This window comes from Montipora capricornis, chromosome 1 (assembly GCF_036669925.1).
Source record: "Montipora capricornis isolate CH-2021 chromosome 1, ASM3666992v2, whole genome shotgun sequence".
Classification (NCBI taxonomy): Eukaryota; Metazoa; Cnidaria; class Anthozoa; order Scleractinia; family Acroporidae; genus Montipora; species Montipora capricornis.
Genome location: NC_090883.1, coordinates 36,037,477 through 36,054,976, shown reverse-complemented (window position 1 = coordinate 36,054,976; position 17,500 = coordinate 36,037,477). Strand labels below are relative to the sequence as shown.

Sequence of the window (17,500 nt, the reverse complement as noted above, 5' to 3'; positions counted from 1 at the left end):
GACTGCTTGGAAAACGTGCAAAGTACTCGAAGCGAATACCTGCCAAGAGAAGAGGAAAAATGTCAGTCACAAAAACGAAAATTCTCTTCACCTTAAAGAGCTCCTATGATTTGAAAAAAAAAATTAACTTCCTTTTTCCCCTTCATATTTTGAAAGTGTGTTTGCTTTGTTTGTATCCAAAGGCTGTTTACTTAAGTTTTGGAGTTCATGGTCCGCCACTACTCACGTTCAAAACTGACCTGATTGGACCCCAAGGAAAAGTGACGTCAGTTAATCACTTGATTAAAATGCAGACTTAACTATTACAGTGAGGACACTCGAACCATGAACACTTGATACTTTTTTGTACATTTTTTTAGTGACTATAGAATGTGAGCTTGTCCTTTTGACAAGAGTATTTAATGTTTTTACACTTGCAAAATGCTATACATGAAACACTATACATCATAAGAAGAGCTTTTTTTCTTTGTCGTCAAAAAAAACAATGTACACAAAAATGTCAAGTGTTCACGGTTCGAGTGCCCACACTGTAAAGTGTAATGCGAAGTGCTAGTTTTCTACCCACATAGCCCATGTGAGCGTTAGCCCTATTAATGGAAATGTCCCAAAAAAGGACAGAAAAACTCTGACCAGGGTAGGAATTGAATTCCATAAGTAGGGCTAACGCCCACATGGTCTATATGGGTAGAAAACTAGCACTTCGCATTACACTCTAATAATTAAGTCTGTTGATATAAAAGTGCTACACGGTAGGCTTAGCTACAAAATTCCGGTATGTTTTTGGGAATTTTAGACATTAAAAAGAATTTTAGAAACGCTCGATAATTTCGAGAACTTCAGAGCAATTTGAACCTTCACCTGACATGTTGGAAACTTTTCACAGGCAAAAACGCTGATAAAACTTGTTTTGCCGTATTCCAACCTACCAAGGAGAGGGGTCAGTCCATTTATGTCCGTTCCTTATCAGCGGTTATTCACCAAAAGGGGTCCTACAATGCATCTGATCTAAGCAGCGTTTTCTCACCGTACTTTCGCAATTGGGATCTTTGCTTGATAGCAAATATGGCAGACTTTGCACTATAAGAAACGAAATTTATAAGAATTTTCGGGAATTTTAGAGAGTTTTTGGAGAATTTTAGACATTTCTAAAAGAATTTTAGAGCTTTTGTTTGGGAAATTCCGGAAAGAATTTTAGACAATTTTTCGGGAATTATGTAGCTAAGCCTAATACACGGCCAACGTTTGCAAAAACGTAACTCTTCCCTGATTAAAATGCAGCTTATTATATGTACAAAACACAATTTCTGATGTAAATTCGGTAGCATATATAGGCATTGCATGCTAAACTTGCGAGTCTTTGACGTCATTTTCTCCTCGATCCAGCTCTCAAGATTTAAATTTATTAATGACGGACCATCAAATGGGAAAATTCCAGTTAAAATATAGAGGCGTCTTTTTTAAACGAAAGCTTAAAACTTGGGCCACTTAGTGTTTAGTTAACATAGTTTTTAAATCCAAATAAAAAGACGACTTGATTTTTTACACAAAATTTATCAAATTCAGCGACTGGGAACTGACAACCCAATCAAGGGAAAGTAAAAATACCTACCAGTTAAAACATTGAGGGAAGGTTTGAATAAAACAGCAAACGCAAAAGGAGGCAGGGATGGGCAAAGTTGAAGAAGATTAAAACGGATTTTGATTTTTTTGAAAACTGCGCAGCCCAACAGTGGGAGGAGCGGTGGCCTAATGGTTAGTGTGCTCGACTCCGGATCGAGTGGTCCGGATCGAGTGGTCCGGGTTCGGGTTCGGGTTCGGGTTCGGGTTCGGGTTCGGGTCCTGGCTGGGGACATTGTGTTGTGTTCTTGGGCAAGACACTTTACTCTCACGGTGCCTCTCTCCACCCAGGTGTTTTAATGGATACTGGCGAATTTAATGCTGGGGGTAACCCTGCTATGGACTGGCATCCCATCCAGGGGGGAGTAGAAATACTCATAGTCGCTTCATGCCATGGAAACCGGGATAAGCTCCGGCCTGATGGGCCACTTGGCTCGTATGCAGACTTTACCCACCTTTACCTCAGCCCACCAGTTTTTCAAAGTTGGTATCTGTTGTTTTTAACTTAAATTCTGCTTGACAGACCGCATTTTTCCGTTACAAAGCTTTGATTTGTCTTGTTTAAAATTTACTTCCGAGTTAAAGTTCACCCATTCACACCTAAAGCGGTCCAAACTGACAAGTAAAATCATCTGGCGTTAGTCAGAAAAAGCTAAGTCTTCCTGTCACGTGGAGAAGAGCTAAGTTGCATAGCGATTTGGGGCGAACTGCACTGCTTTGACACAGGCCCTTTAAACTTATTCGGCTGAGACCAAGTGCTCCACAAATCAAATCAAATAATGGTTTTTGACGAGAAAAAGTAAACGTCAAGTACATGGTGTCTACCGAATATTGATGCGTTACCCTTTCATCAGTGTTGCTGCAGAACGGTTTTACGAAGTGATTTTTTTTACCATAAAAAAGCAAATCTCTTGTTCATCTTCTTGACAAAAACAATCGCGTCATGGGGGCTTGGAAAAATACTACGCTAACGCAACTCGTGAAAATTAATATCGGTGCGTATAATAATTGCCATGTCATGGATTACATTTCAAACAATTACAAAGTACTTGTGCCTTGTAAATAACGCTAACTACTGTAAAAATTATCAAAAGAAATTGTGTTCACACTCAAGTGAGAAACAATTATGTCCATGTACCTTCATCAGTTCCCGTTCTTGTGGATGGTTTTCCTTCAAAAAGTCGTCGCTGTTGACTCGGATGTTTTTATAGTCCTTGTTATCAAAGCAAGCCATGTTCCTTGGACCTTGAGCCCAGTGTCCTGTGTCTCTATGAATAGGGATAACATCCGGGACCTTGGTTTGACTGTAAACGATGTTGAGATCGTAGTAGGCGTATGGAACGGGAAAGAAGACCTAATGTACAGAACAGAAATAAAACAACGCATTCATTACGAAAGAGACTGATCCCGTTGAAGCATGAAGTTTATTCTACTCGTCACTGGAGCTTACGCGTGAGACAGAGCCACGGCCAGTTACCGGAAATGAACATCAACTAGCTTGATGGCTAAGTGCACTTCCGCCATAAACAAAGCATTTTCATTTTACATTTTACATCAAGACAAGTTAAAAAAAGAAAACAGGTTACTTCCGATTGCCGCTCGTGGTTCAAAAACGTCTCGTGTTTACGAGCCCCATTTCTGCCTCAGAAATACGGTTGAGATAGATAGCTACATGCATACGCATGAGTGTAATTCTTAGATCGGTCCTCCAACGAGTATTTTTGTCCCAGAAAATTGCTTTGTCTTTGTCTTTTTCTCTTCACGAATATTTTGTCCTGACAGTAGCTTCAGCGGCTCTTCAGCATGAATTTTTAGTCCGGTAAGAATGGAGGATGGCGGAGGGGTTGGCGCAGTAGCGCAGTTGGCGCAGTGGATGGCGGAGGGGTTCGCGCAGTGGTAAGATCTCTGCCTTCCAACCCTAAGGTCCCGGGTTCCATTCCCGGTTCTGCCGAGACTGGAATATTTGGCGACCTTCTTTCCCGCTAAAGTTCACTCAGCTTTCCATCCTTCCGAGGTCGGTGAAATGAGTACCAGCATGCATGGACTGCTTAGAAGCGGCTGCAATTTGCGCCTGTAAATGCTTCCAGTCCGCTGGGGGTAAATTGATCATTGTAAAGAGCCCTTGAGACGTTAGTGATAAGGGCGCTATATAAATGCACCACTTTACTTTTACTTTACTTTAAGAATAAGGGACCGCTTCCAAGTTTCGTTTTCTTAGTAACACTTCCAAGCGCATGCGTATGACGTATTTGCAGCGGTTTTTTTTTTAATTTCTAGTAAAGGCCACTAGGGAATAAAGCGAGGAAAAACGAGTCGTGTCCATGAATGAAACAGAAATTAAGATTCCAACAAGAACGCAGGGACTATTCGTTCTTTTGTCTAATTTTATTACGGCAACCAAATACAACGCATCTCAGAAGTAGTTTCAGCAACTGCTGAATCTCAGAAAAACGAAAATTCGGGCTTTACTTGCCTGTTCGCCACTGAGAGCGTTCACGCGACATCGATTGAGAAAATTGACATTAAATTCCACACCAAGCGCAGTGAGAAAGATCAAAGCGTTTGGTGGCAGCTTCATTGTCACGATATCCATCAATAGTGTCAGCGAACTCTGTTTGACGCCAATCTGTATCCATGGTAACTGAGCCCACGTGTACTTCTGTTTGTACCTGGAATTCGCAAAGCGAAAAAAAAAAAGCAGACTTTAAGAAGCAAGGCACGGTAGTGTCTACGTCACATCCTGTCCCTTAACACAATTAGGATGAGTTTCCCTGCAATTATGTTAAATTCCAAACCTCTAAAATAAATTTCATGGTTTTTTTTTAAATCAGTTTTGCCTTTTTCGAGACTAAATAACCCTTTCACTCCCTGGAATGAACGGTACGTAAAGTCTCTTCACAATTTCAATGAAATGTCATTATAGCATTTTCTACAGTTGATAAAAATAGATTGCAAACCATTATGGGATTGAAATGCGGACAAACATCGCAAAAATGTCTTTGTCTTTGTCCACAAGTTAATCCCACAATGCTTTGGGCGTTAGATCGTGACGTCAATTGAAAAGAGTGCTATTAAGTAAAGTACGATCGTCCGGGTGAGTGTAGTCCTGAGAAGGACTGTTTGAGATGACATTGACTGACGTTTCGACAACCTGAGCGGAAGTCATCTTCAGAGTCAAGTGATTTGTGCAACGTCAGTGGATACTATAACAATTCTGGTCGTAGATGTCATTGGTCAACTTATTCGTAATATTATTGGTCGACTGTCAGTTGAGCCTAGATGTAATTAGCTGGGAAGACTATAAAACAGTGATTGTGCATTTCGATCCGTCAATAGGTCCAAGATCTGTACGTGTATCGTAGAATACGTCAGGCAGTAGTTTCAGAGAGTAAATCAGTGTGTTGTTTGTCCGTTGGTGATGTTTTTATAGTATCTACTGACGTTACACAAATCACTGAAGACTCTGAAGATGACTTCCGCTCAGGTTGTCGAAAAGTCTGTCAATGTCATCTTAAACAGCCTTTCTCAGGACGAAACTCAGCCGGACGATCGTACTTCACTTAATTATGATACGACTCCTGGTTTCAAACCATTCACGAATGACATGTCAATCAGACAGGTATTGAGGATGAAGATGATTATCAGCTTAAGAGTTGCGATCTCGATATAATAAATTCTCACGACTACCCAACAAATAACTCTATGGCACTAGTTGGGAGAATTAACGTTCCGATCGTGGGAATGAAAGAGTTAAATTAAGCCAATTAACCCCAGCTTACCGTGTAATAAGAGCTTTGCCATCAGAAAATTTATCAGCATTTCCCTCGTCAGCAGTTTCGTGGTCCTTTACATTGATAAACACTGTCAGCAACACAACGTTTTCCCCTGTCTGTAGGCAAACTTTCTGGTACATCTGAAGAAATTCCGCCATAAGTTTGATTTCGTTCTTCTTCACTGGCAACACAAGATGGATTCCTCGTTGCTCGATTGCCGTGGGCATCTGGATGCTTTCTACTTTCGTGTATGGTCGCAGCAGATGGACACGTCTGAAGAAAACCGAAAGATTCATTTTGTAGCAAAAACTAGCGTCAATAAAACGGTAACCGGTCATTCCGTCCCACCTATTATTGTGTCTAAAATCTCATTTTAATGATTAAGTCAAAGCACTCATTTCAATGATTAGGTCTAAGCACTGACTTGAGTGATGAAAATTTAGGGTTAGGGTTAACACGGTCTTAACTGACTCTCAGATGCCTCTTAGTATGTTCTTAAAATTTAAGTTCATCTCAGCCTGAACGTTCTTACAAAAAATGTTCTTATCAAAAAAAGAGTGTATATACACACACAGTTATCTGACCATCAGGACACTGTAGAAAAAAGATCAATGCCTTATTCAAATTTTCTTATGAAAACGAATGGGCAACTTCCTTGGATTACACCAACCGAACAAGTATTAATACCTAAGAATCTCTGTTTGCTCCTTACTGGAACCCATTTTAATTCCAATATCCAAGATGTACTCTGCTCCTCTTCTGGGGTCAACTCGCCTGTAGCCGTTAACCATTCGAAAAGATCTCTCTGTGCTACTGTATTCGCGTGACAGCATTTTTATAGCTGTTTCCTTGACGTCCTCAACATCCTTTTTGTAGTCGCCTTGCAAAGGGACCTAAAAATGTAATGGATAATATGCCATCACAATTTTAGATTTCTTTAGACAGCCCTCATTAAAATTTTGCAAAGATTTCCCTGCAGGAACTAACATTTATGCCCAAAATGAAGTGACCCTTTAATGGATTTAACTCTGTCAGACGATTTTATTCATCAGTTGGGGGAAGGGGGGAAGGGGGGGAGAGGAAGGGGGGAAGGGGGGAAGGGGGGAGGGGCCCTCTGAATTTCAAGGGTTAAAGTGCTACTATGACCAGAAAAACTATTTTTATTTTTCTTTGGATTTTAAAACTATGTTAACTAAACAGTAACTGATCGAAGTTTTCAGCTTTGATTTCAAAAAGACACCTGTTCATTTTAACTGGAATTTTCCTATTTAATGGTCCGCCATTACTAACTTTAAAATCTTGAGAGTTCTGGATCGAGAAGAAAATGACGTCAAAGACTCAATAGTTTAAGAATGCAATGCGTGTGTACGCGGCTGAATTAATATGCAGCATGGGAGATTTGGGCTTTCAGACTTTTAAACTCCGTGTTTTACATATATAATAAGCTTAGTTTACACGCTGAAATTTTAAGCTAGTGAGTAAATGACGTCACTTTTCCCTAGATCCAACCCTCTGAGATCCAATTGCTCAGTTTGGAACGTGAGTAATAGTGAACCATGAAATCCAAAACTTGATTTCAATTAATGTCCCCAATTACTGCCCCAGCGCTAACAGACTAGATGCTTAAATAAAGTTCATTCATTCAGTTCATTCAAAGGTTAGCTAAGGGTTATATTTTAATCTTAGGAAAAATGTAGCTGTTTATGCTTACTTGAGAAGCAGAATTTGGGGGACACTTTGTGACATTAACTGTCTGTATTCCGAGACACGAGTCAAGGCTGTTGCCTAAAAGGAGCCCGGTAGCCTGGGGCTCCCAAAGAATAGCTCTGGGGGCCTTAATTTTTCACAGCAGCACCTTTCACTTCATATGTTGGGCTCCTAAGTTCTCAGCGTTTAGCTCTGAGGGCCCCTTTAAAATTTTCTTAGGCAGCAGCCTTGACACGAGTCATTATGAACTTGGGGAAAAGAGCACACTTCATGATGCCTATTGAAATCTGGGTGCGTCTAATTAGGGGTATTTCTGGTCGTATCTCGGAAGTAACCCAAGGAGAGGGCTGACCATGTTCAGCCCTCGATCGACATGACAGGGGTTGTAAAAAAGACAGGGGGGGGGGGGGGGGGGTTCGACAGGATTTTTCTTTTCAGAAGGTTTTTACGGCACTAGATAGTGTCCAGGCTTTTACCCTTTCACTCCTGTGGGGTTCCCCATTGACGAGTAAAATCGTCTGGCATTAGACAGTCTAAGTCTCATTGGCCTTTACAGGAGTTAAAGGGTTAAACACCCAGTGGCAACCCCATAACCAAGCATGGATGGTCCTCAATGCCATCCATGACACTCTTGTCACACTGGGATGATAAAGTACACGACGATTAAAAAATGTGAGGGACCCCCAGAAGCACCAGGATGCAGTGCAGAATCTGAACTTTGGGGAAATTATAACGCCAAAGCTACGTAACGGTTTGAATGGACCCAAAATATACCTTTGGGTTGACTTCTGTGAATCCATAACTGGACGTATCAGTGAAATATTCCCACTGTAGCACCTCAAACCGAGATGTTGGTTTGAATGGTTGACGAAAACCAATTGGCCACGATGGTCTTTTTTCTGGAACCCCTAAACAGTGACAAGAAAATACAACCTGAAAACTTCAAAATAAAGATTTCAGACAAAAATGTTAAAAATGGCATTCAACCAAAGAAGCACTGCATGATCACAAACAGTAGCCAAATTTCTGAATAGAGAGCTGAAGATTTTGTTCAACACAGTTATTGGTAACATATGAAGCAAACCTACCCAATCGACTTTAGTATACACAACTGTACACCATAGAAAGTGATAAAAAGTTTCAAGAACAAGCTACAGATACATCTTTCTCAAAATTAATGACGAAACTGCACAGGCAACGGTATTATGCAATAAATGCTGCACAAAATCCACCCAATGTTTGCCAAAAATCCACTTGAATACCAGGTTCAATGCAGAAGAAGAAGAAGAAGAAGAGGAAGGAAGGAAGGAAGGAATCTTTATTGCACACATTGATATTTTAACTAATTATAGAGATTATACAGGTATATAAGACAAAATTAGGAAAAACTGAGGATAAAAATAGTTTTTTACAATGTGGGTGCACAGTGGCCAAAGGAGCAGAAGAAGAAGAAGAATTTGATACTGACAGTAATGAAAATGAGCCATAAGATGATCTCCCACATTACAAAACCACATCATCCTTTGTTTCTTTGTGTTTCACTTGGCTTGTATGCAAAATTAACACTTACACACTTATCTTTCTTTTAAAGAGGACAATTTTTTCAGTTGTGGTTAAGCTCTGGGCTATGTGCCGTGTACTGTACCCCTCTTTCCCTTGGATTTTAATACAACTCAGATGAAACTTCTGTAAAAAGCGCTCAGCTTATAGCCGATAAAATAACGTAATATTATTATAACCCTTACCATCTGGTAAATATGGTAACATATCCTTAATGGCATTCTGAAGAGTTCTTGTTTCCACAAATGTTTTGTTCAACTCAAGCTCAGTAAGATAGCGGTGAATCTTGTACATGGTGACTGGATCATTAATGGGATGCAGTGTAATGGCATGCAGCAACTTTCTCTCCTTGATCAAACTCATTATACTAGCTTCATCATCTTTTGAGAAATGATAAAATAGTTCTGATGCCTGGGAAAAAAATAATACCATATAAGATGCAAATCAGTATTTTTAATGATTGTCTCCAACATAATAAACAATAAATTAATTAAATAAAGTGTGGCCCAGTGGTTAGGGCAATCCGGGGATCGCAGGTTTAAGACACATTCTGGCCACATTTGTTCCTGGTAGTCCCTGATTCAACTCCCCCGATGTCCGATGTCCGTCTTATGGAGGTGTCCGTCTTATAGAGAGTTTGGTTATAGTAAAATTAATGACTAAGAAACGGCCGGGACCAGCAACAGGTGTCCGTTAAGAGAGAGTTGACTGGGACAGTAGTTGTTGTTCTGCTCCGTCATTTCGTTGATTGTGTTTCAATGGCCCTGAAAAACCCCTATGGTGAGCGGCCAATTAAGTATGTATTGTATTGTATAATTTGCAAGAAAGGGATGCAATAGAATTCATGGCATCAACTGGACTGAATACATTTGTTTAAGGATCCTTAAGTTTCTTACTCAGTAATATTATACTGGTAAGGAAAACCTACATCAGCTCACTGAATAACCCATTGGATCATTTCATACAGTGTAGACTTAAAAATTCTCTACATTGGTTTAGTCAAATTTCAATTTGTGATAAATCTAAGCCAGTTAAATTACTAGCATTCTGCCGTATCCTGCTTTCACCTAATCTTTCTTGATAAAGGATCCTTGACAGCTTTAACCCATTGACTCCTGGGAATAACACTTGACAGATTTTACTCTATCTAACACCAGATGATCTTACTCATTAATGGGGACGTCCTAGGGCCTTTGAGGTGTGAATGGGTTAATTGTCTAGTCGTTCTAGCACTGGAGCACTAATTGCGGACATTGAAGACTGAAATTAACAGTTAATGCAAATCAAGTCAAATGTTGGTTTTAAGGGGAGGGGAAACCAGACTACCCAGAGAAAACCTCTCAGTGCAGAGTGGAGAACCATCAAACTCAACCCACATATGACGCAGAGTCTCAGAATTGAACCCAGGCCACATTGGTGGGAGGCGAGTGCTCTCGCCGCTGTGCTATCCCTGCATCTCCTAGGCTGCCTGAGGGTTGGATGTCCCCTCCATTATCCCATTGACCCCTGGGGGTGAGACTCAAAAGATTTTACTCATCAACCGGGGGCATCCTATGGCAAGCCTGAGGGGCTAACAGGTTAAATTAAAGGGGGCAATCGAATTTTGCGTCCACTATGTGACGTCACAAGTCCTCTAATTTGCATAAATCAAAATCTTTTCTGAATAACTCCGCAACCAAGAGTGCTATCACAATAAAATAAACGCCTGTCTTCATCATTTTGAAAGCCCTTTTGAACAAGCTGATGAAAATTTCTGTTTCATATGCGCTTTAACAGATTTTACTCTTGATTTTCCTCGTCAACCGAGGGCGTCCTAAGATGCCTGAGGAGTCAATGGGTCAACCAGTCAAAATGTCCCCTCCACAAAGAGGCTTTACCTTCAAGAAGTTATAAAAAGGGTTTTGAAGAGTTGAGAGATTCTGACAAATGATCAACAATTGTGTAGGTTTTTTTTCCAATAGGAAGTTCTAAATAGTCCCTAAGGGAAACTCACTAGCTGAGCTCTATGTTTGCATAATCAGTAATGAGTTAAATAACTCTGTTTGCCAATTTTCCATGCACCCATTTTCCCGCTTTAACCAGCCTTGGAAATAACTCAATCAAACCCTTTTTTTTCTTAGAGGCACCTGGTGATCTTTTGAAAGCAAATTATTCTTTCTTGAAAGATAAAGTAGTATTGTTTATTTGGTGCGTGAAATAAGCTTATTTACACCAGCAGTTAAGTACATATACTAAAATGCAAATTTACCTCTCAACAGGGAAAAAACCAAGAAAAAAAAAATCAAGTGGAAATAGAGCATTGTTTCCGTTAAAACTTTCAAGTTCAAGTTTATTTTCAAAAATTAAGTTAAATTTTTGCAGGGTACATCATATTGATGAGCTATTCTTATTGCTTTAACTAAAGACTGAGCTGAAAAACTACATAATACACAACAACGCAGCAGTTAAGTTCATACACTAAAATGCAAATTTACTTCTCAACAGGAAAAAAAACCGAGAAAAAAAATCAAGCGGAAATAGAACATTGTTTCCGTTAAAACTTTCAAGTTCAAGTTTATTTTCAAAAATTAAGTTAAATTTTTGCAGGTTACATCATATTGATGCGCTATTCTTATTGCTTTAACTAAAGACTAAGTTGAAAATACTACATAATACACAACAACGAAACAGGAAAAAAAACAATCTACACGCACTTTCCATCTTCTCTGAAATTTTGTTCCCATTGTTTACAACGTGATAATCACTTCCCAAGAGGAAACTTTTCCCTCGAGAGTCATTTTATAAACCCAAGCGAAATGGTTACCGGAGTCGTAAGCTTATATTTTTTTTGGTCATGCATTTAATTTTTATCAATGTACCGCATGATATATAAACTGCAAACATATCAAGGAAAGAATTTTAAAAGTTACAACCCCTTTACTCAAATGCTATTCAAAGTTAGTGCCTCAAAATATCATCACAGTTAAATAGCTAAAAATAAACAATTAAACGTCTGGGATATTAGCTACCAACTATCCAACAATCGTTCGCACGATCATAGGAAACTACATATAAGCTTACCCAATTTATTCAAGTTTCAATCGATTTTTCCAAATCATGAGCTTACCTCGTAACTCCAAGTGCACTGTAATCCAACGTTTTTGTATAAACATCTTCCCAATTCAACGTCTTCTCGTTCTGTCACAGCGTCTTCGAGACAATTGTCGAGGTAAGGAACAAGCTTTGCAAGTGCGCTTCTGGACAAAACCAACCCCGTACCACCCTGGCAGTACCTCTCGTGGGTGTATAAATCTTCGCCGAACTGGGCTCCGTTGGCTTCAAAAGAGCCGGGTCTCCCAACGTACATATCCTTTGAGCTGTTTGCACTGTTCAGAAACTCTAACAACTTGTCTGGTTTCAGATAAATGGCATCCTCGACCCTCATGAACCATTCGAAATTATTTATGTAATGTTCGTGAATATATTTCAGCATCCTAAACGACAATTTTGTCTTGGAAATGTCCTCATCTTCTACATCGGCCAACTGAACGATTGGAAGACCAAGTACTTTGTTATACTTCTCATAAAACTCCACGTCCCTCGAGAAAGGAGTAAAGAAAATAATTTTCGGCAAAAGCGGTGCCCATGTGTTGTTTATAGCCAACACCAAAGAGTCAATGTTCTCCTCCGATGTTAAAATACCAACGAGTAATTTGTCTCTATGGCCGAGTTCGCTGGCAACGTAAAATGGTCTTAAACCGTAACTAAAATGTGAAACTTTCGGCGCCACTGTGTTGTGAAGGACGGGTTGAGAATTGACCTCTTCACTTCTCTCTTCCCTTGGGCCGGCGTACAAACCAGCTTGTTGATGACCCAAAATTAAAACTTGTGATTCCTCTAAGTCATACAAGCACTGTTGTTCAACAACAGGAATGTAGAACATCGACAAGGCAAAACCAAGGCTCACTCCGATGATGGCAGGAATTATCGGCCGAAATCTCAACCCACGGACTGATTTCATTTTTCTTTTCAAACTAGTGGAGCTTGAAAAGCTTATCTCGGCTTGAGCCACGTTGCCTTTCGAACGATCTGTAAGCACGGCATTAAACTCTTCGAACGAATGGGTCTTCCGATGGAAAGTGGACAGCATGTGGCTTTGTTGGAGTGGCCAAGAAGAATCGACGACCTTATTTTCATCCTTCAGCGTCCTAGTTCATTTTAACTACATTCAGTAAACATTCGATTGTTATCAATCGCGGCTGTGAATAGATACTCGACTCGTCATTGGTGTTCCATCGTGTTGAATATTTCATGAGTCAATCTGTTGCTCATTTGGCGTTGTTTGTTGATTCAGGTGGCGAAGTGCCCTCTGGTACCACGGTTGTTTGCATAAATCTAAAACAGGCAAGTTCAACATTTTCAATAGACACCCACACAGATGTATTGACGTCAGAGCACGAGCGATAACAGGCGGAGAGTTCGTCGGTGCTCACCCATTTTGCGTCACAGGAGAAAGACTGGACTCAAACAAGCTCACATTCCAGCGCCAAAAATACCGTTACCATGGCAACAACTAAGGCATTTCTGTTTTTTGAAAAAATGGGACGGTGAAATCTTGTCATACAGCGTTACCTGATAATGTTAGAAATAATCTCTAACCTATTGAAAATAAAATAAAAAATTCTCAGGCCAGTTTTACAAAAAAATCAATTTTTTTGACCATAAACGTCTTGTGCAAAATTTTCGTAGTTTTCGTGAATGGGAAATGTACGGTTTATATTCAATCTATATAAAAAACTGTGCGAAATCTATAGTAAACATTCTTATCTCAGGGCACCCATTTTGATTCACGATGTCAAGCAAACAGCTAAAGTATTGCATGTATGGCTCACGCGAGCACGCTCAGCCGAAAACCCTTTCGAGCCTCGATCCTTGATCAAGTACTTTATGTGGTCTGTTCTAGTCGTTCCAAATACTATACTATTACCGTGTTGTAAACCGAGTAATTATTTAAAAGTCCCGAAAACACGAACACGTTTGATAAAACCAAATTTTCCTGTTCCACTCGCCCACCGACGCAGCACCACAGTTTCTTTAGAAACTATAGAAATTTGTTTTTTAGCTAATTCGATTTGATTTGCAGTCGTCTGCATACAACTAAAACCAATAAAAGGAAACGATCAGAAAGTACGAGGAGAGCGTAAAAGAACTGAAATCAAGTTTACAATCCAAGGTGTCAACAGAGATAAACAACCAAATTCTAACTCTCTTCGAGAAAACACATTCGTCGCACTTTGAGATGGCAAAGAGCCGCCAGAGGCAAAAGTTTGACCGCCTACTGAGTAAAGAAGAAACTCGATCACCGACGACAAACATTGGAGATACCAACATTGATCAGACAAAGTGGGTTATGAATCTCTCTGACCGCCCTCTTTCCGATAGTGAACGCTCGGTTCTCATGAAAGGTCTGAATTTTAGCGTAACTCCATCAAAGATCCCAGTTGATGAGATCGTGGCAGCCACTGAACTGGCCTGTAATCAACTAAAAGATAAAAGCCAAGCCGAGAGCCTGAGAAATGAAGTAGTTAAAATCGTAAGCAAGAGCAAACCCCAAGATCAAACATCAGCAGAGCTGAAAGGGAAGCCATTAAGGCTCTGGCGAAAGACGATTCAATTGTAATCTTACCAGCGGACAAAGGGCGCACTACGGTAATCCTAAACAAACAAGATTATCACAACAAGGTGAAGGCTCTTCTAGACGATACCAATACGTATGAAAAACTGACATCTGACCCAACCAGAGCCATCAAAAACAAACTCATTCAAACCTTGAAGGAGTGGCGCAAAGAAAAGAGAATCCCTAATTATCTTTACAATCAACTGTACCCCACAGCAGAGAATGTCCCAAAGTTCTACGGGCTACCCAAGATTCACAAGAAAGACGTACCGCTACGGCCAATAGTTTCGAGCATTGGTAGCGTGATGTATGATACTGCCAAGTTCCTTGCTAAGATTATGAAACCTCTTGTTGGCCTCAACAGTCATCACATCGTCAACAGTGAAGACTTTGTCAACAAGATTGCAGAACTTGAAGTACCCCCTGGACAGAAACTCGTTTCATACGATGTTTCCTCACTGTTTACCAGCATTCCGATCAATGAAGCCATTCCAGTTGTCAGAGCCAAACTGGAAAGTGACCAGAGCTTACCGGATAGATGCCCGTTAGACATCGCCCAATTATCTGTTCTACTAGAGATGTGCCTCTCGAGCACATACTTCACATTCCAGGGTGAATTCTACAAACAAAAGAAAGGAGCCGCCATGGGGTCTCCAATTTCCCCTGTAGTGGCCAATCTCTACATGGAACAGTTCGAGAGCAGAGCTCTGGACACCGCCCCCACCCCTCCAACTATGTGGTATCGATATGTGGATGACACGATGGCCAAGATTCACGAAAACGCCGTCGATTCCTTCTCAGAACATCTAAACTCCATTGACCAACATATCCAGTTCACTTCGGAACAAGAAAAGGATGGCAGGATTCCTTTCCTTGATACCTGTGTGAGTATTAACCAAGATGGTTCTACCAAGATCTCCGTGTACCGCAAACCTACGCACACGGACCAGTACCTAAACTTCCAATCAAACCATCATCTACAACACAAAAAGAGCTGTGGTTAACACCCTGATGTTGAGAGCTCAGACCTTGGTTACGGAAAACGATGACAGAACCAGAGAAACACAGCACGTCAAGCAAGCTCTAAAAATGAATAACTATCCAGAATGGATGCTAACAATACCACATCCAAAATCTACAACAGAGGATACCGAAGAGCCTCAAAACGAGAAGAAAATCTATGCATCAACGCCATACATCAAAGGAATCTCGGAACGCCTGCAAAGAGCTTTTAAGTCACATGAGGTTACACTTATTCATAAACCCGTCAATTCTCTAAGATCACAATTGGTACGTGTCAAGGACACAACTGTCAATCTCAAGAAATGCGGTACTGTGTACCAGATCCATTGTGAGAAGTGTAAGAAGGAGTACGTTGGCGAAACGGCCCGCTCTCTGGAAATCAGGGTAAAAGAACACCAATCAAGAAGTTCATCAGCTATTCACGAGCATTGTCGCCTGGAGGGCCACTCGGTGAACCCAAATAAGACAAAAGTACTATCAACCGAAGTTAACACCTTCAAACGCAGGATAAAAGAAGCTATTCAAATAAACTTACGAAACCGGCGTTAAACAGAGACAATGGTTACGAATTAGCAGCCATCTATGACACAATTCTAACCCCCAAGAGGCGTTAAAAAACCTTTTTAAAATTCATCTTTTTAACATTCACATCATTGACTGATGAAGTCCGGTTGAAAACGGACGAAATATTTCATAAGTTTTAACTTTTAGCTCCGAGTTTGTAAAACTTTTTTAACTTTTACAATAAAAGGAAGTTTAAATGGCACGAGCGGATACTCCTCATCCTTGTAAAATTGCCCGTTTGCAATAAACAGAGATAAATATACTGTATTTTTTTCCGCTGAAAAACAGACAGTTAGCAAATCCGTATCATATCATCTTCAAACAATAGGTGCGGTTACACACACCATGGTAAATGCCATTCCCATTGCAAATTATCCCGCAGTGCCTCACACTTGGGTTTTAGTATACCGTATTAACCAGCGGTCACGCGTTACGAAGATTACCGAGGTAAAAAGAAATCTCCCGCAATTCATTGGCGCGGGAAATTTAAACACAACTTCATCAGCATCGTGATTGGCTCTTGTAATTCGGACATCAAACCCTTCCAACTTACCATGTTAAATGTCATGGGCGCTTTGTCTGATCTTTCTAACGTGTCTATGGAAATTTATCACGGGAAATTTAGGTCACACGCACTAAAAGCAGTTTCCCGTGGTAAAAGGTCATTCATTAGGGAGCTTACGAAACAAGGACGACGACGGCTGCGAGGACTTTATTTAAAAATAGGAGTTCGCGTTATTCAGTATCACTACGAAACTACTTCATGTCGTTTTGCGTTAAAAATGTGTAGTAACATCCCACAATTTGGCCTATCCCGATTGCGCTGAGCACTTTTTGAAGACTTATTTATGCACCCCTTCCCCTCCCCCCCCCCCCCCGGTCCCGGGAAAGGGTGGGGAATTGAAAGAGCATCAAGGTGAAAAGCATCGATTTCCCCACCTCCTGGGCAGAAATTGGAATCAAATTCCCCTACCTAACTTTGATATTACACCTATGTCTGCAGGTGGCACGGAGCCACTTTCCACTTGGTGCTGTTGCAATCCCCACGCACTGAAAGTGAAACCACTTTATTGGGCAGTCTTTCTTTCGGGTCGAGTCCACCAAAAACATACCATGGTTTTTCAAGGTCCAAAATGATGATCAACGACTCGATTTATCCACTGGTTTTTCTTTTCTCTAAGCGGAAGCTTTTAATATGAGCACCTTCCTGACAATGTCTTTTCACATTCCTATGGTGTTTCACCCACATTTCTACTTCACAAGTAGAGGGCAATATTTGCTTTGCCAGCAGGTGTATGTCTTCAGAAGTCAGCTCTTCAAAAGATCCGTATCTTCCTTGTGCTTGAAAAGTACAAGTACCAGTCCCTCTTGTTCTCGACGTAATTTGTCTTTCACTACCCCCGCGGGACAAATTCTTGTTCAAAAGTGATTCCATTCCCGTGTTTTCCCCCACCCTTTCCCGGGACCTGGAGGGTGGGATTTCCATTTACGGGTGCATTTTATACTTGTGTACCTACAGAGTGTTTTCACTCACGCGATCAGTAACCTTGTTTTTCCACCGAAACAAAGAATACGTTTGCATGATAATAGAACTCAATTC

The 17,500-nt window shown here is 40.6% G+C and overlaps 2 protein-coding genes across 2 annotated transcripts in view; one reads left to right on the top strand and one right to left on the bottom strand.

Annotated features, from left to right (window-relative positions):
* Nucleotides 1–13,141, bottom strand: part of LOC138040567 (chondroitin sulfate synthase 2-like) — a 14,169-nt gene extending 1,028 nt beyond the window's left edge. The window contains exons 1-8 of the mRNA XM_068886266.1: nucleotides 11,764–13,141; nucleotides 8,843–9,068; nucleotides 7,872–8,005; nucleotides 6,078–6,283; nucleotides 5,397–5,663; nucleotides 4,091–4,286; nucleotides 2,756–2,971; nucleotides 1–39 (exon numbers count right to left, since the gene is read on the bottom strand). The exon at nucleotides 1–39 is cut by the window's left edge and continues 1,028 nt beyond it. Of these exons, the coding sequence (XP_068742367.1) occupies nucleotides 1–39; nucleotides 2,756–2,971; nucleotides 4,091–4,286; nucleotides 5,397–5,663; nucleotides 6,078–6,283; nucleotides 7,872–8,005; nucleotides 8,843–9,068; nucleotides 11,764–12,786 (2,307 nt within the window). The 5' untranslated portion in view covers nucleotides 12,787–13,141. The remainder of the gene's footprint in view (nucleotides 40–2,755; nucleotides 2,972–4,090; nucleotides 4,287–5,396; nucleotides 5,664–6,077; nucleotides 6,284–7,871; nucleotides 8,006–8,842; nucleotides 9,069–11,763) is intronic.
* A 794-nt stretch (nucleotides 13,142–13,935) lies between these two features.
* LOC138014630 (uncharacterized) lies at nucleotides 13,936–15,317 on the top strand. Its single transcript, XM_068861756.1, has 2 exons — nucleotides 13,936–14,229; nucleotides 14,379–15,317. The coding sequence occupies exons 1-2, from the start codon at nucleotides 13,936–13,938 to the stop codon at nucleotides 15,315–15,317; spliced, it is 1,233 nt and encodes a 410-aa protein (XP_068717857.1).
* Nucleotides 15,318–17,500: the final 2,183 nt, after the last annotated feature.

Coding starts and splice junctions, on each gene's coding strand:
- LOC138014630 (XM_068861756.1), top strand. CDS start 13,936: ATGGCAAAGAGCCGCCAGAGGCAAAAGTTTGACCGCCTACTGAGTAAA. Junction 14,230..14,378: donor GAAATGAAGTAGTTAAAATC/GTAAGCAAGAGC, acceptor TATCACAACAAG/GTGAAGGCTCTTCTAGACGA.